The sequence below is a fragment of the Chelmon rostratus genome, chromosome 12 (genome assembly GCF_017976325.1).
Source record: "Chelmon rostratus isolate fCheRos1 chromosome 12, fCheRos1.pri, whole genome shotgun sequence".
NCBI lineage: Eukaryota > Metazoa > Chordata > Actinopteri > Chaetodontiformes > Chaetodontidae > Chelmon > Chelmon rostratus.
The window spans coordinates 8141880-8161199 of NC_055669.1; the positions used below are offsets into that span (position 1 = coordinate 8141880).

A 19320-nucleotide genomic window follows, 5' to 3' on the forward strand; every position below is an offset into this window, starting at 1 on the left:
GTATTGCTCTTCCCATTCAAGTGTTGAGAAGAAAGTGAATAAATGTATTTCCAAATAATGAAATAAATATTTCTTGGTTTGCCCAGTTCAGTTCCCGAGGTGTATGAAAACTGTACACTGTATGTGTGTGACATTTATCATAGTTCAATTTACACACAACCCCATCAGTTTGTGTTCCTATTACTAGCATAAGTCTGCTAGTTTTGATTTGATAGAGGAAAATCAATTAAAAAAAATGTAGCTTCAATGTCCACTTGCACAAAAGGTCAAGTAAGGCACTCTACTTTGTTCAGCGCTACCTTCAACATGAGTTTCTGAAGGTATTCTGTAAACATTAATTTTTCAAAGGGAACATTGACTCTAAAACATGATGCGATTTCACATCCCTTCTGGGTTAAATGACTAAACCGAGGACCCTGGAGTCTCTGCCATCTGTGACAATATTCAGCCAGTGATAACCGTTACGGATTAATCATCAATCCTTGACGGTCAAAGACGTCATGATTGTGCATGCTCCTCAAAAGTACCATTTATCAGGCACAATATAGAGCAAAGCCTATAATCTGAATCAGCCAGGGAAGAGTGAGCCCTTTGTTGGCTGCGGAGTTCATGGGACTGCATGTGACGGAGCCAAGATGGTTTGTGAAGTGTAAACTGCGAACTCACATGAGGAAAACTACAATCCCTTCACGTTACTGGAGTAAGGCGGTTAAACAGCCTGTAGTGACGCATTTGCAGCTGAGCTAGTCTTTAATATACCCCCCAGTTTTCTGCTTCTTGCGCACTTTCACCCAGTGACTGTGGTCACGTTCTTGCTCTTTTTGTTTATTTCATCCAATCTGACCTTTTTTCTGCTTCTCCCATATCGCATCTGATTAAAAGGCTCAAAAATCGTGACGTCTCTCTCTGACCTTTGCTGTGTTTTTGTTCTTTTTCATCTTGTTCCCTGCAACAAGCTGGCAAATCTCTTACTCGTTCTTGAACCCACTCTTATCTCTGCAACTAACCTCAACATCGTCCTACAGGAATTCACATCACTCTCTCTCGAGTTCAAAAATGTTTCACTCTATTTCACTGTCCATCTCAAATCCCTTTATGGAGGTATTCAGAGTTCGTCTCTGCCAAGCTCATGCCCAGATATACACAGGTACGTTATCTTTTCCAAAACTGGGGATATTGCCTCACTGAAAAACACAGACGCAAAACAGGAAAAATCTGTTCTCCTTTTCCGGACAAAGAGTTGATGAAAACGAGACAGAAAGCAGCACATGGGAGGATATGAGGGCATCTTTCCTTGTTATGTTGTTAATTGTTGTGGCTGTAGCAATTTGAACAATAACTATTATTCAGTGGCAGGTGTCCTGTACGTTCTTTGTATGCTCGGGAAGAGTTGGAGACGGAGGTATTCTATGGCGGGACGCCACTAAGAAAGACGCTGTGTTGGAGTGTACAGTTTCTCAGAGGTTTTAACAAAGTCACACATTAACATTTGTTTTTCTCATTCTATCTTGATGGAGGCCAGTAATGGGACGGTTTCACTCGTCAGAGATTACTCTGAGAAGGTCAAGGTTTGTGAGAAGTGTGGAGGAGGAAGGACAATAAGAGCCTCACAGTTGTCTTGTATTTTTTCCTGCTGCGGGACGCTCCTAGCAGCCCATCTGTGCTGATAGGAAGTGGAGTGCACCCGTGTGCAGGCCGTGCTGACGTCAATCGGGCTTGAAGAACCAGTGCAGCAGGAACTAATATCCCCACGTCCCTCCTCCCCTTCTTTCAACCGCTCTTTCCCTGCTTCTCATGCACCTAATCTGAATCTGGAGCCATTAAATATATTTCTTTGGTTCTCATCCTCGTTCTTGCCTTCTGTCCGGTCATAACGTCAATGCATGGGAATTTTTTCTGCTGTTATGAAGTCACAGTTTCCCGTATTCATAACTGAAAAGACTGAAGTTCCTTCATACAATAACATAGTTTGTGCTGGCGGTAAACATCTATTACTGTGTTGATGCTGAAGTTCTACCCTAATTATCTACATTAATTAAGCATTTCCATGCAGAACACTGAATATGAAATGTTTACTGTGAATGTGTGCTGTGTTTGAAAAGGCACACTCTACTACTGCACAGGTATGAGAGTGTAGTAACTTGCTGTATGCCACTGCCATTCACTGTTTATTTTAAACTTCCTTCAAATTAGAAATGTGCAGATTGTGACATGCAAGTGAAGTTTCCATCTCTGGTATTAATGCATGAAACTGCACATGTGGAAATAACACAAACACAACTGGCCGTATTTAATTGTGGATCATTATCTTTCAAATCTTTAGCAGAGCTTGTCCTCGTCAACAGAAGTGCACTGCATTGCATGCATGTTACAGTTTTCCACATTTCCCAAAATTCCAAATTAAACTTGCCTTTCCATATACTGGAAGGTTTATTGTAGGACTCACCTGACAGGCAGACTTTGGTGACAGATGGCTGATTTGCAGCAGGAGACTTTCTGCAAACAGAGAGAAACAAGTCAGTAACTATTAAAATCAGGTGCGCTGATGTGTGACAAATGGTTGCATTATTTTTTCCACAGAGTGATCTGGTTTCACCAAAAGTCAGTGTTGCCACAGCACAAACACAAAACAGGTGCTCTCTGAAGTGGTCACAGGTCAGACTTTCTACCTTGTGACAATGTCACATATAATTCAGTTTTGGCTCATGGTGACCACTCTCTCTGAGGTCATATTGACTCTGCATCTACCTCTGGCAAACCTGATGCAACTGCAGCCACTGACCCAGTTCACAGATTGGAGGAACTTTCAAGCACTCGATGAGGTCATCCCACATCCAGCAGTAGAATAAAATAAAATGTCAGTGTCCAGTTTATGATTTCAATGCTGTTGCTGCATATTGGCTTCAGCATTAAAAGCACAAGACTCTCTGTACTTAGTTAATGTGAGCACTTCCTTCATGACACTATCACATTAAGAAGTTTTTGGTGCATTGGCGCCCCCAAGTGAGGCAAGTTGGCATCTTGAACTGTGGCCTCTAAACATGCTAAAATCCACCGTGAAGCATTCTGACAAAAAATCCGGTCAAGGATTTCCATCAGCACACGAATGAAAAAACACCCAGATCAGAAATCGTTACTGTTGCATATCTGAAGACATGCTGCAGCATTTAGTCACTCTTACCAAACACAAACAGATGTCATGATAAAATATGAGAGGACTTACTTATAGGATGCACATTGTACATTTGTCAAGGTGGTGAAATTGTTCCTGACAGTCCGAAGGCTCGCCAGAACCTTCAAAAAACAGAGCGAGACAAAGGATTAGAAGGAGAAACCACAAGAGCCCGTGGTGGGGGTGAAATATGAGGAACATCTGCATGACAGAGACTGACAAAAACATCAAAAAGCACACAGAAATATTTGAAGATTGAAATGAGGTTTGAGAGAATATACGCAGAGAAACTGTGACAATTTCACTTACATTAAATTCATAGTATAGTTATAACATGATTATGATTAGTTTTCTGTATTTTTACAATCTACATTACGATTTTTTTTACAAAGTTCAGAGCTGGTTATGCAGACAGATCGACTACCTGATGTACCTGCATCATTCACAATTGTTAAGTATCTGAGAATTCAATGCAATGCAGCTTGCTCTGAATCTCCAAAAAAAAATGTTCACCTTCAGGAATTATGTGCTTTAGGTTAAATTCAGCACATTCATACACCAGGTTTTCTATCAAATATGTTGTACCAAGGCATGAAACTATAGTTGCTGCATTCATTAAGCGGCAATCTGAAAGAGTAGCACAAAGTATTTCCCGTCTTTCACACTGAGACAAAATCATCACATGGCATTACGATTACTGTGAGTAAATTACAGCCACTAGACAGCTGTAGTAGACGGGACAAATTCAACTACACTTCAAGTTGGAGACACAAATCTGAGACGATCTTGCCATGTGCACTAAAGTCCACCAGGGGGCAGAGAGGCTACTAATGACTGAGTGAGTGAGTTGCTTTCTGGATCCATGAGTGCTTCACATCTAAAAGCCACTTGGGGAAAATTGTGTTTGTCAAAACATCATTAAGATGACTTTGATGTTCTTTGGAGCAGATTGATTGACTTGTAACTCGCTCTTACCTGGGCAAATGGAGTCACAATCAAATCCTCTCCATGCCTGAAATGGGATGTGAAAACTAGTGAGCACACACTGACTTTTACACAAACACACAGTTGAACAAAGAGTTTTTGATGTAACAGCAGTCTGTCTCAATGATCACGGCAACTCACAGTTCTCCAACAATGGATGAGTTTCGAGACAAGGACTTTGGTGACAGGTCGTAGTCGCTGTCAGAGCGGTACAGGAAGGACTCCCGGCGCTGGCCGTGGCCCGCCAAGTTGGGATGCAGAACCAGACCTGAACCCGGAGATGCCTGCAGGTCTGAGGGACTGCAGCACAACGATGGCCCATTCTCCACTTCAAAGCTAAGAAAAGACGACAACAATAATCAGTTAAAGAAGAAAGATGCACAAAATAATGTTCTTTTGGTATTCACAGACCACATATATTATCAAATGAAAGCAGGGGTCTGGGTCTTTACTAAATCAACTTCAGGAGATCTATAGATGATTGATCAAACAATCATTTACACTGACTATCAAATCATCAACATCATCACTAAGTACTTTCAGTAAGCTGCAACTAAGTACCGGCCTGTGCAACATGTTCACATATCCCATCCAGGAAAGACATGGTTGCATAAACCCTAAAATGATTACTCACCCATCCATCCATGGCCTAAAAACCAGACTATTGTGCTCATTAAATAAGTATGCTTTGCTGCTCAGGGCAAGGAGGGGTTGTTTTATTGTAAACTGCTGCTCTGGTCTGTGTCTCGCCATCCATGACAGCTCCACTCATTCATCCCTCCTCAGTAGCAGAGACAGCGAGATCAGCTCCTTATGGTGTTTATGTCGGGCATATTCTAGAGTTCATTTACTTCCCCTTGTTTATTTTATAGTGACAGACACACTCAGCCATATCTAATGGTCTTTAAAACATACAATAGATCCTGTATACAAGTTTGAGAATCAGTATCTACCTGCTCAAGGAGCGCAGAAGTTAAGCACAGCAGTTAAATCTGCAGCAAACATCTCTCGTTGCTTGAAATGAATGTTTTTGTACATGGTCCTGGACAAATATATCAAATAAGAATAAAGCTGAAAGCATGAACAGTCTAATGCAATATACATTTAAATAACTTAAAGCCTAGGCTCATTTTCAATGTTCGTCTCTGGCCTTTTATAGAAATAACACATTTCCTCTCCATTACAAAGATATGCCACTATAACAAAAAACGAAAAACAACAGATGGTGGAAGAAGTCCTGACAGTGAATTTAAGAAATGCTTTGAGCAAAAGCAAACCAACAAGCAGCTGAGCTGATACAAAGTATACATGTTTTGTATAAACTTAACGCAATCATCTGCAGTCCATCTACGCAGCATGCTTGCTGATGCCACAGTGAAACCGCCACAGATGCACAGACGGATATAATCTGTTTGTCAACATGCAGTGAGCGCAGGAGGAGAGGACAAGCCTTTGTGTAACCAGATGATCAGGTCAGATGGACGGGAGTTTAGAGGTGAAAGGTCAAAGCCTCAAAGCCCCGCAGGAATGACAGATGCCACGATTCATGCATAAAAACAACAGTAATTCTCATGAAATTCCTAAATTGACATATAAAACACATTAAACCACAATAACGGTTTATTCTTTAGTCCAATTGTAGGAGAAAAGTGCCCACAACACATATAGCTTTCATAAACACACCCAGGACTTAGCTAGCTCCTCTAAAAAAAAATCTACGTTGTAATGGACTGACTGACTGGAAGGTCACTTCACTGTTTGCCCCATATTTATCCCCCGCCTCTGTAATTTCTGCAACATGTGGGATTATCCAGGCACATATCCCACTGAGGCGCTCTCAGTCCCACACCTCTGCCAGATTAAACTGAAATGTGCAGACAAACGTCATTCGTGTTGCGCTTTGCGTCATTCAAATCCCAACTTCACAACATTAACAGCGTGCTTTACCTACAGCTATCTAATCTCTTGATCTGACGAGAGCAGGCAGCCACAGTATGTTAATGACGCATATTTTCTGTAGATCTTGTCTCACTGTAAAGCTCGCAGCAACGGTCTGGTACAATAAATCATAACTAAACTCACATTTTATGTTGCCTTTTGGAAACAAGTCTGAATTTCACATAACAATCTACCAATGATACAGTCACTCTCACACGCAGAGAGACGAGAAAGACCAATACTCAAAGAGAAAGTCTAGATTAACATTTTAGAAACAAACAAAAATCACCTGGGAGCCGAGAGGTGTGCCCTACTGACCACTTCCTCGCTGAAGTCAAAATGCCCACCTTTGCACCTGGGGGACCTCCGTGGCATTCTTCTCTCCCTTCCACCTCCTCTCTCCTCATCAGGCAACAAAAAGCACCGAAACCGCGGCCGCTCACTCATACATGCAGGCACACAAACACCGACAGACCCTGTGCAGCAACAGGCCACGTGCCGGACTAACGTAGGCTTGGCAGACACCAGCAGGCAGATCTGGGCTGGAGTCCTCGCAGTCGCTCTGTTTATCTGACCGCCTGTCCTTTTTCCCTCTATATTAAAGCACTGCAGATTAGTCAGCGCATTCATCATCCCACCCCACCCTTCACTTGGCCACCTATGATGTCCTATAAAAACATATGCACTAGAGTTTACAGTGAAAATGTGACGTATTAAAGTGGAAAATCCAGATTTTCATTTATTTGCCAACATAGAGACTCTCACTGATGTGCGTATGGTGTAATATAGATATTTAAAAGGGAGGGGGGGCTTGCCAGTGGTTTTCAGGTCACATCTACTAAAAAAGACAATCACAGCAAAAACAAACAATTTCAGAGAGGAACTTGAACTTTTCGCCTTTGCAAGAAAATGATCAAAGTAATTCACAAATGTTTATTTTCCTCCATAAAGAACTCAAATAGCATTATCAGGAACACAGGAGAATAAAGTGAGACTGCACTTCACCCCTGCTGTAAGACGGGATTTTTTTTAGATAGGATAGCAGAGGTGAGCTGTTCAGAGGAGGGACTGGCAGTAGGGTAGAGGTATGTGGGACAAGGTTCCTGAGATGTTGTCATGAGATATTATAGTTCAACGTGATCACCAAAAACACATGAAGAGATGCATTAATCATTGTGTTTAAGGGTAGAAAAGCCCTGCTCATTAAGAACGGACTGGATTTCACTTGTTTGACAGGTTGCCATCTTTACAAAATAACCTAATATAACAGCTATGTTTTTGTTCTGGCAGGAGATAGTGCAGTCAGTGTTTATATACTGTATGTCTGCATCAGTAGAGCTAATTTCGTTTTAGAGGTATCTAAAAAGCAGCCCTGACAGTGTGAGCGGGTGAGATTTGGAAGACTGAGAAGAACCAGAGCCTCCCGTTTTCATCCGAGTGGAAACGGAGGACAAGAAGAAACCAGGACGCTGCTATATAAATACATACTTTTGAAAACGTGAGCTCCAATTCCACACGCCGGATCCAAAAGAATAAAGCAATAACCGCTACTCATATAAATAATCATGAGAGCTGTTGATGAGCACTCGCTCATGTGAGGGTCAAAGAAGACATGCCGCAGCACATCTCAGAGGAAAAACACTTGGCACTCCTCTCTGCTCAGCTTGTACTTTTCAATATTTCAGCAATAGAAACATTTTATGATGAAATAATATCATCATCTTTCACATATTCCAACACATGCACAAGACACATGCCTAGAAAGCAACAGGGATAAGATTTATTCAATAAACTCCACTTTTATTGTCCAAACTATTGTAATCCTGCTGCTGCTTCTGTGCAGTCTGTCTCTACAGGATCGAATGTATATCTGTTCATCGAAGAAAAAGACACCTCCTCTGCTGCTTTCCCCGAGGTTTCTCACAATTCTTTCATCCCTTCTCTTTTGTTCTTGTGTTCATTATTGAGGGTCTAAAACTAGCGCATGTCCTGCGCAGATTGTAAAGCCCTCTGAGAAATTTTTTTTGGATTTTTGGCATAATGAATAAACTCAACTGGACTTAATTTAAAACGTACGGGAAACTGTGGCCAACTACGATCGCCAGACTCTTCATGTTATTGGCTGTGTCTGTTTTAGTGTTTTTACATACTCTTTGATAAAGCCCTCTCCTGGACTCTAACTCACCCTGGAGCAGAGACATTTTTGGCAACCTGAAATAAACTACTGTTAAAGATCTGCGTGAGTTAATGAATAAATCCCAAACAACTACGTTTTACAACACAATAAATAAACAAATAAAGGCAAACAGAAAAAAGCAACCGCTCTTTCCATCTTTCCTCTCACACAAACACACCAACCAAATTCTTACCAGGTATTGGCGACAGTGAAGCGTCTGTATCGACGGGGATGCTTGTTTACCACCTGCTTGCGAAAGCGTCTCGGTGAGAGATTCTGACCCGGATTAACAGCAACAGCGCCGCATGACGCTGCCCGGTCCGACCTGAGCTCTCTGTTCTCTCCACTGGCTTCCATTAGTGCTTTACAACCAAATCCGATGCAAGATGAGCAGCGCCTTTAAAAGCTACAGCCTTTCTAAGAAACAACTGAAATCACACTGTCTGGGAAATCATCAGAAACCATTCAGAGCCTGGTTTTATGTTAGCAAAGCATAAGAAGTTATTGTATTGGCCTCTCAAGATCTCCTCTTCCATGAGATTGAAATCACTGTACTGTGCTAACAAACATTCACTCATTTACTCAGAAGAATTTGACTCTGACCTTATGATTAATTTGATTGGTAGACATCTTTCAACACCCTTCCCTTGCAATGTTTATGATGCAAATCAAAACCCCAAGCAACAAGCCGATTGGCTAATCAATAGCAGCTGGAAAATACCACTAAAAGTTGTGGTGCGTCCACAGCGACATGCAATAAACAGAGCAAAAGTTTTCCAGCTCCTGAACTTTAATCCAGATGAATGCAATCCACGCTTTAAATCAGTAGAGCAGAGTGTGAGCGTTACAGAGATGAAAGCAACTGTCCATGCACAGAGAGCCAACAATCATCTGTAGTTTAGTGAGTCATCGCATTTCAAAGAAAAATGAACATGTGGCAAATTGACATTCAATAATGTACAGTGGTAGCCATCATTAAAAAACTCCCTTTTATCCACACTGCCTGCATCAATGCTGCCAGGGAACAGCAGCCTATTGTGCTTGGCCTCAGACGTACACACAACAATAATGATGTATTACACAGAATGACTGCCAAATTATTTTGTGCCATCTGATGCTTTGAAAAATGTGTGTTCTTCTCCAGGGTACAGAGTTACAGCTATTACTGCAAGAGACAACTCAGAAGAAAACAAGGTGCTGAGAACACATAGCAAAGTAAAAAATACAAATGTCACAGCCAACTGGCTGCAAATTTTCAAATCCAATGTCAAAAGTAGATGGGAGAAAACGCCGGCCTCCTACTGTGCCCAACGCACGACTTGCTCCAGTATTCTGCTCCTACAAAAACACTTTCAGCTAAAATTAAAAACCACACATAGTTCTCAAAAACGAAGAACAAAAAGCTGAGAACAACTACAAATACAAACAAATCACCCTGAAGTATTATAATTCTCCTCAGACAGTAAACAGGCACCACAGCAGCGGTGATGTCTTGCAGTAAGTTGACGTTACTTCTATATGAAGCTGCGTCATAAACGCTGTGTCACTGTGACGGCTTGTTGTTGGAGCCTTACCTGTCAGGGTCAGCCTGTGTGATGTCGATGCGGGGCAGAGAGACGATGGGCAGACTTGTGGGTCTGGTCCGGGTCACTGGATCTTCTTCAGGTGTTAGCGACCTGCCCCTGTCCCTCTCCTTTTCTGCCTGTCGCCATGACAACGGAGGCAGCTGCAGGTTGCCAGAAAACCGCCTGTGGACTTTGCACAACTCTACCCCGAGGGTGCTGCCTGTAGATACCTGTCCCACAGGAGGATCCTTGTTCTCCTGAAGGTGCACGGAGAAAAACGACAATGAATCATCGGGTTAGGATCCATGGAGTCGGCTCATAATCTGGGCGTTGTGGTGAATAAACACGAGGAACATGTGGGTGAAATTAGGTCAGTGTCTTCTTGAAATATAAAAGATGAATTAAATGCTATTGTGTACAGTAGTACCAAAACAACAAGATTAAATAGAAATAAAGATTTCCCCCCAAAAAAATTAATAAACATTTTCATTTTTATTACTATAATACAGAGAAAGATTCAAAGTAACATTTACAGATGTAAAACGTGTCACATTTAAACTGGCCTGGCCCACTTAAAACTGGTTAACAGCAGGTTCCTGTAAAACAGAATCTCATAACAATACAAGATAAAAACAGAAACAAGACAACATGAAAACATAAACCGCTACACGGACATTACAGATTAGTAGAGCAAAAAGTAAAAAGCAATGAAAAAGGAAATTAATAAAAGGAAATGTAAGAGTTAAGTAATGCGTAACAGAAGGGTTTTTGGTAGAAAAGATTTAAGAGAGCAACTGAGTGCACATTAACATGACTGTTCTACAGCGACAGTCCAAATGTTTAAACGCTAACTAAACACCCTGCACATATCCCTGATCTGACAAAGTGATAAACGTACACTGGCTACATTTGTTTTTATGCTCCTCGCTACACAGAGAAAAATGTGCCGTTTTATCAAAGCCTCTTTCAGCCCCACAACACCTGAGCTGCTAATTGACATGTTTAATAAGCCGTGCTGAATATAAATTGTGTGTTTAATGCAAGGAGCTCCGAGAGGAATGATGGGTTGCAGAAGAGGGGGAGCACTGAAGGAACCGAGACGGCTGCCAGAGCTCGTTCTGCATGCACCACCCTCCACTTTATGCTCATCGCATGCAAGCGTACATGAAACTGACAGGCTTCAGATTAACAGGGGAGACAGGGAGGTATGATGAAAATATCAGTATACTTTGCCTATGTGGCGCAGGAGGGCAGACAGAGGAGACAAGTGTGAAAGGCAGATGCTGACAGCAAGTGTGAGAGTGTGAGAAAGAGGAAGAGTGAAGCCACTGTCTGACCTCACCATCATCATCAGCACTAACAGCTCGTCACAATTTGACAAGACCGAGCCTGCATATGATCACCTACTACTTCTCTCCTGACTGACTGGATTTCACCTAATGCAGTTAGCTGTTGCTAGAAAATATTAATATTTGGGAGTTTAAAAAATCCAACATATCGGCCAATAGCACTGTAAACGTAACATAAACAATACTGTTGATACGGATTGTTTTATATAATTGTGACCAAGTGTGACCATGTTACAGTGGAAAACTTCTCAGTGCTCTCTAGTGGACAAACTATATAATGATGACCTCAGACCTACTGCGGTATTTCTGTTCTGTAATTTCTTCTTAATTATCGGCCACCAGGCACTGTGCACTGATACTGATCTTTCTGCATAAGCTATTATCAGCTGATATATTGATCCTGGCAGATTTACCGGTCTAGCTCTAGTACTGTAGGTATTAAGGCTAATAATTATTTTAATTACATATTAATCTCCTCATAAATTTCATGGTCACTCTGAATCTCAGAATCTTGAAAAAATTGCCATCACTGTTTCCCAAAGCACAAGGCGACCTCTTCAAATGTCAAACGTCTTTGTCCAACCAACAGTCCAGAAACCAGAGGGGTTAAATTTAAAGCGACAGACGACTAGAAAAACTGCAAATCCAGACACGTGAGTAGCTGTGATTGTTCATTTTAAACAACCGTCAAACTGTAAACTGTATGTAGACTGATTAGTACTGAATAAAACTGAAACAATTAAACAGTTGACGTTGACAGTAAAATGCATCGTCCTTTAGGATTCAATTAAAAATCTGCTCGATTTTCATATCTGAAAAAAGAAAGCACTGTGAAAACACAGGCACATCTGTCTTGTTCAAGTGATGCATCCAAAAAACTGTAACTGTTGTATTTCCCAAGGGGGCTGGCAATCTGTTCCCATTAACAATTCTTCTTTATTGCATGAAGAAAAGCACAATGTTTCAAGTCCTAATTGGCTCTTTGTCATGGGAAGAGAGATCCTCTCTGAAATTTTAAAATGACAGCGGTGCACGTACTGATGAAAGGAGGGATGAGAGGTCAAAAGAAAGAAATGATAAGCAATGAGTGGGCGAGTGAAGGGAGGCAGAGTGGTGTCACAGGATGAGGCGGAGGTAACTGAAACTAAGAAATAAAGGGAGACCAAAACTCCTCTCTCCAGTGAAAGTGACGGCAGGCACACAGCAGTTTGGGAAACAAAGAAGAAACATGAATGAGAGAGTTCACTGCAAAACAGAGGGATGAGACCAGGGAAAAAAAACGTTTCTGAATGAGAGAGGAAAGACAGAGTGAATGGAGGAGACCAGCAGAAACCACAGACAGCGACAGGAGTCTGCCTCCCTCTCTGATTGTCAGTGAACACAGTGCTGCTGACTCCTCTGCTCCTTCTAGGAAATGCAATTTGTCTGATTCATTGCGTCTGTCCCTTTAAAGACACCATCTTTCTGTCCCACTGAAAAGGGGTGAAAATTAAATCTGGCAAAACATCAGTCTGTTCCGATGACTCTGTTTGACAGGAGTGATTGTGTAAGTGGAAACAGTCCCAAACGTTAGAAGCAGAGATCTAAATAGTCTCTTGTCAATATGTCACACTGCCAAATTATTCATCAATTGTGTATTGATTGCCTCTCTGACATCTGGACATGTAATTCTAGTTTTTCATTGATCCCACGTCTGTGGTCCAAATTCCATTTGGAGGAGGAAATACAGCCGATTTACTCTGAGTGTAGGCCTGTTTAAAAGGCAGGAGGATGAAGATGTTGATCATTATAGAATTCAAAGCATCAGTAAATTTAGAAACGTGGATTTCCATACCATATGTGCCGCATCATGGTCATAAAAGGACAGGAACTGAGATGAAAGGTAAAACAATCAGTCTGAAAGAGAGGTAGTGCAGCTCCAGTGTCAAACAGAGGTGGAGTGGGTGTTTTCTCGATGAAGATGAAAGGCCTCTCTTGGCTGCAGAGCCTAAACAACTCCAGTGTTCTCTGGGATACTTCCAAAAAGCCTTTCTGAAGAACATGATATACATGAGACAGCTTTAGGAGTGAAGCTCTAACAGCATGGCTCGATGTAGCGCCTGAATTATTGAGTCTTGAAGATAAAGAAAAAAAAAATCACTGTAGACTGCTTTAATAATGAAGAAGCTATAGAATCTGAATGAAAGGTGGGAGATGGACTCAAAAGTGGTGAGAGGTAAAGAATAACAGATGTCTTTGCAGAACCACATTTACCTTTTCTCTGAGCTCCTATAACCATGATAAAATATATAATACACAGATATAATTGAATTAGTACTTCATTAATATTGCATCTTATACTGGAAATTGTGTATTTCAGACAACTGTTACAATATATTTTGCATTAAAAGACATTTTCAGAGACTAGCTGGTTAAGAACTCTCAGGGTGTTAGAGGATGATGGAGGCCAGTCACAGCAGGAAAACTTTCTTCATCCAGGATGTAGCTTGGCCTCTGAGCTCGTTGGACAATGTCAAAGTTAATGATCTGGCCTGCCTGCCCAGTCATAAACACCGGTGGCGTGGAGGAGAAACAGATGGGCCTCTCTGTCAGATCTGTCCTTCCTCCTCTCATCTATGTTTCCATTCAGTCAATGCCCTAAATGTCTCCGGGTGTCTTTTAACACCTCTCCTCTTCTTCCCGCTCTTTGCCTCCTTCCTCTAAACTCTGCATCATTCCTCAACTCTTTGTCTTTATCATCTTCCTAGCTCTCTCACACACACGGACAGACACACACACGCAACACACTGTCCTTCACCCCCCCGTCTCTGTTCCAACACACACACACACACACCATCTCACTCTCTGCAGCATGTCCTGCCGGATAGCGGTCTGTTGTGTACAGTACAGTCATCTGTTTATGAGTCACCGACCACCGCACAGACGTACTGCACCTTGCTGCCTCAGTATATTCCCACTAGAGCTCACTGTATTGTCGTAACTGTGCAAACTGCCGAATCGGGCTGTAAACTTTAGAGGCGAGATGCAGAATTTCAGATAAAAAGTGGCATGAGTGGCTGTGTAATGAATGCATGGATAGATTCATGGTTGCACAGATGGGTGGTTGGAAAAAATCAATACTTACATCGCCTGGTGCAACTCCCTGTGCACTACTGCTTTTCTTCATCCTGAGGGATGTTCAGCCAGACTCTCTCTCTCGCTCTCTCTCTCCCACTCCCCGTTTCTGATCCTCTCTCCGAAAACGCAGTTCTTTCCTGCTTCTCCTGGACTGGGCAGCCTCACCGGTACGCCTGCACATGGGAAGCAGAGAGGAGGGTGGGGGCAATGATAAGGTATCCAGCTCCAAAAGTTATTCTGCCTCCCTCACAGCAAACATCATGTCTGCAATTCTTGACTTGCGTTACTGTTCTGACTTGGTAATGCAGCTCTGTGTGCAGCAATTTCACGAGTCTACACTGCGTTGCATTACATAACTTTGACAAAAACGCAGACATTACATGAACGGTGGTGGATTACCTACCTCAGCAGATACAAGTTTGTACAAGCAGACATTCATACAGTAGTGAAATCAACGGAAAAACAGTTTGAAGGCAGAAAAAACACAAGAAACAAATGTATAAAACAGAACTGTATGGCTTGGAACTTTTTCAATACTAGTTCCAATAATAAGAACTGATGTCAATACCAAAACAAAACTTTTTTGATACCTTACTTTTAGAAATGTTTTCAGCCGTGATCTGCTGCCTTTTCCTGCCTTTTCACCATGAGCTTGACATTTCTGGTTTCAAGTGAAATATCTTGACATCTATTGGATGGATGGCTATGAGATTTGGACAGGACGTTCATGTTCTCCACAGAATGAACTGCCGTGACTTTGATGATCCCTCAACTTGTCCTCTAACGCCATCATCAGGTCAAAGTTCAAATTTGATCTTTGGTTTATGACCAAATATTTGCAAAAATAATAAAACCCCATCAGTCTCAGCTATGCTTCAGTTTAGGGTTGGGTGTATGACGGTTTATTACCATGCGATGGTAGAAATGTGTCCACCAGTAGATTTGGCTGTTTCCACCGTGAGAATTATCCTTTAAGCCACATTTACACATTGTCATTCACTGTAGTGGTACCGATACACTGCTACACAGCGAGCGAGTGAACGTGTTGATGTTGATGACATGCTTTCCCCTCTTTCACTGACATTGTGGATATTTCCAAGTACATGTAGCACTGATATCAATGCAAAAACAGGGAGGGCAGCGCCATGCAGCATTTCAGCTGTCTATTGAAAACTCAAGTGTTGTCTCATGTGAGCCAGTTGTTTTTGTTTGTATGGTTCCAAATCAAAGAAGAAAATACTCAAATGTGCTGACGTATGGTACAGTACGGTAATTTTAAACAATATTGTTTTTTTTATTGTAAGTTCAGCGCTAATTAGCAAATGTTAGCATGCTAACATGCTAAACTAATGCCTAGTCGACACATATATGGATATTTTTTATAACAGGGTTTTTCCTCCTTCATTCTCAAAAAAATCCTGTCCTCACAAGCAGTGTTTAAAAAAAATGCAAAAACATATCAACATTTCAGTGCTGTCAAAAGCCTGCCAAAACAAAAGGGCACGACATAAACCTAACCCTAAAGCCATGTAGGCAATCAGAAAACTGAAAAAAAGGTATTACCAGTAGACAACCTGCAGCTAGGGGTCCAATCCTACTATGGCAAAGGCATGACCCACCTTCACCATAGTAAATAAAGGAGATCGTAGTGTACACTCTGCCGTCACAAGCCAAAAATGTTGTTTTCAGTGTTAACACACTAACACTGCAAACTGAGTTTCTGAATATCTTGACCCTGGACAGAGTTTTCCAAAAGCTCCATTTTCAGTCACCTAAAACTGTTTGTGTGTGGACGAAAGGCCAAAACGCTTAGAAAAGGCTATGCTTTGAAAAAATACCTGCGTACATGTGGACTAAGCAAAAGATGGTGTAAAGCAGAGTGTAACAGAGAATTAGCATAGCTGTAGACTTCTTTCTTTCATACAACAGAAAAAGCCAAAATGAAATTTGATATGTTGTCTAAGCAGTGATATAAACAATTTGCCTAAAAAAAAAATTGGAAACATTTTGATTTGAATCTAGAACATTGAAAGAGGACATACACAATTCTTAGAAACGTCTTGAGATATTAGATGACAGTGTTCATTTCCTAATAATCTTTGCTAGACATTCAGCTTCGTGGATAATGATGATGTTAAATATGATTTGTAGTGAATGTACACAAAAATGTGCACAAAAAACACAAAATAATACTCCTTTAACAGTGGTGTATATTACGGTATAAAACACAGTGTGAGAATGATTTTGTGGAAGAAGAATTATATGATATGGTGCATGATGTATGTGCCTGAGGGTCTTTTTAAGCAGCCCTGTCTGTCTGCCTCTTCTGAATGCAATGACTGTAAACTCATCAATAATAGAATGACCACAGTGGGTGGAAAAGCACCAACAGGCAGACACAAGTGACTAATCTATATGACAGAAATGAATCAATATTTTCCATGTCACTATTGATCCCTCCCTGTTTTCCCCCTACACGACCCCTTATTTGGCAGGCACTGTGTCCTTGTGTTAAAGTCAGTGTTGGACCACTGCTGGAGTCTGTTGTTGATGCCTTCCAGCAGCTGCAGTCAAGTGGCATGAAAAGAGCATTTCTCATCTGCACAAACAACCCAATCTTGTCTGTAGCTTTCCAAACAAACATCTGTATATGTGTTTAGATGTGCTCCTGCTGCGCTCAGCTAGTGTGAAAAAGAAATGACATGAGAGGTGAAATGACAGCAGATCACACATTTAATGTTTTGAGCATCTGTAAGCTATAGCTGCCAGTTCAAATCTCAGCAGGAGAAAAGAGTTCTCAATAATGTATGAGGCTGTATTGATGTTTCCATTATAGGTTTCACGAGAACATCACTGAAAGTCTTTATACTTCATGATACAGAAGTTTCAAGCAGATGGTTGAACAGTGGTTATTGTGACCATAACAAGGAAACATACTTTAGGTAGAACATTTGACTGTAGAATCACTTAAAGATTTAAAGAGGTATGTATTTTATTGCTAGAAATACTTTTTCAAAAACTCGATCCAACATAATCTGACACCAACAAAAACAGCCTTTAGCTGTGCCGATAACTAGAGTAGAAGACAGTTTGAGTGAGTACCAGTCCAAGTAGCTCTCAATGTTCTAAACTATTACACTTTCCAGCATGTACGGTAATTGCATCAATTTATCTTCCCTCATAAGAACCCCCCCATAATAATTATGTGTAACCAAGACTGGGAGTCTGTGAGGCTGCACTTAGGCACACTGATACCTTGGGCTAAATGCTAAATGTCAGCATGCAAATATGCTCACAGTGGCTGTGTTAATATGCTGATGTTTAGCTGCTGACCATTGTAGTTTTGCATGTTAGCATCTTGACATTTGCTTGTTAGCATGAAATACAAAGTAAAGCTGAGGCTGATGGGAATGTCATTAGTTTTGCAGGTATTTGGACATAAATCAAAGTGTTGAACACACTGAAATTCTGGTGCAATGTGAAAAGTCAGGGGAAGATCAAAGTTATTAATTATGTGTCCTCTATGAACCTTGAATATCTGTACAAAGTTGTCTGGTATCTAATAGTTGTGGAGAGATTTTACTCTGAACCCAAAATGTCAAACTAATGGTGGCATTAGATGAAAATCAGGGGTTCATCAAAGTCAGCAAAATTCATCCTCTGGGGACCATGAATGTCTGTACAATCCACTACATGGTAATCCATCCAGTGGCTGCTAAAATAATTCGGTCTCTTGACCAAAGTGGTGGCATTGCCTTCCTTTAACCCAAACTGCTACTGTGGCTAATGATAAGCTCATTTTGACAATGGTCAAAAGTAATAAAGACTACAACTGTTCAGCCTCTCAAAGCCAAGGCTCCTCTTCTGTTAAGTGCTTCAACTATGATCCTCTCAAAAAGCACTGTTTGAGAAATTTCCCATGAAAATATTTTATATGTCATCAGAAAACTTCAGCATTCCAAAGTGCATATTATTACTAACAAATTATCCTTATTGGTTGCCTGAGCACCAAAAAAGACAAAGAAAAAATGAGAAACGAGAAATACTACAAGCAGAGAAGATAGTTATCAGTGCAAGGTCACATCAAATCATGTCATGAAAGTTCAGCAGAAGAAGTCCAGGCGGGATCCTACACTTTTAAAGCTATTTAAAGACTAAAGACTATTGGCACAAATCATAGAGGCAAGGTCCAGACAGGTCAGCGCAACCATATGCCATCTGAGACTGAGTAAGCAGCACTTGTATGTACACCATAGCCAAAAGGATCAATAGACTGTGACTGTGTAGCACTTTTTCAGGGGGAATACAGGATTTAATGGTTTGTTTCTGTGCTTCCTTTCGAAAGTTGCTGCATCTCCAAAGACTTGACTAGTGCGGGGAAAACAGGAAACACAACACACCCACAGTCTGGGTGGTTTAATGTTGGATAGAAACGCATGTGGGACTCTCTACTCACAAGTCTTCTACATATTAGTATTTCTATGTCCCAACAGGTCATCAGCATCAAGGACATCAATGGAATTCTGAGTTCCATGATGAAACAGCTAAGTGACATTGACTGAACCATGCCACTGTAACCCCTTCATGTCACTCATGCCTTTTGCATATTTTTTAAGTGGCTACAATGCCAATTTAGATTTTAAGATTAGATTAGATTAGAGGATAGATGAGCTCACACAAACTCTGACACATCAGATTGCATTTAAAGCTTATTATCTACAGGAAATCTTCACTTTTCTATGGAGTAATGTACCAATAAAAAGTTTTTTCTCCCAGTAAGCCTATTGAAGGAAATGAAATGAAAATGGTTACAAAATAACTTTCTAATAAGCCTTTTTCCTTGCCATCGGCACTTCAGTGAAGAGGTCAGGGCTCTGTCAGTACATTCAGGGAAGGAACGAGCCTGAGACTCTGAAGAGCATTTAAACCTGAAACCCAAGACACCACTCACTCAAAAACAAAGATCACTGGACAAAAGACATTGGATTGAAAATGTACTCACACTTTCTAGAACGAGGA

The 19320-nt window shown here is 41.1% G+C and overlaps 1 protein-coding gene across 3 annotated transcripts in view; it reads right to left on the minus strand.

The window, feature by feature from the left end:
• The window catches only part of LOC121614518 (cAMP-specific 3',5'-cyclic phosphodiesterase 4B-like), a 48165-nt gene that overhangs the window by 20503 nt on the left and 8342 nt on the right, over window positions 1-19320 (minus strand). For 2 of the 3 annotated variants that reach the window (XM_041948422.1, XM_041948423.1), the window contains 6 exons: window positions 14309-14474; window positions 9845-10092; window positions 4298-4492; window positions 4148-4184; window positions 3224-3294; window positions 2447-2496 (listed from right to left, as the gene is read on the minus strand). In XM_041948422.1, the coding sequence (XP_041804356.1) occupies window positions 2447-2496; window positions 3224-3294; window positions 4148-4184; window positions 4298-4492; window positions 9845-10092; window positions 14309-14350 (643 nt within the window). In that variant the 5' untranslated portion in view covers window positions 14351-14474. Of the gene's footprint in view, window positions 1-2446; window positions 2497-3223; window positions 3295-4147; window positions 4185-4297; window positions 4493-6383; window positions 6728-9844; window positions 10093-14308; window positions 14475-19320 lie in introns of those variants that run through there. The other variant, XM_041948421.1, reaches the window with a different exon arrangement.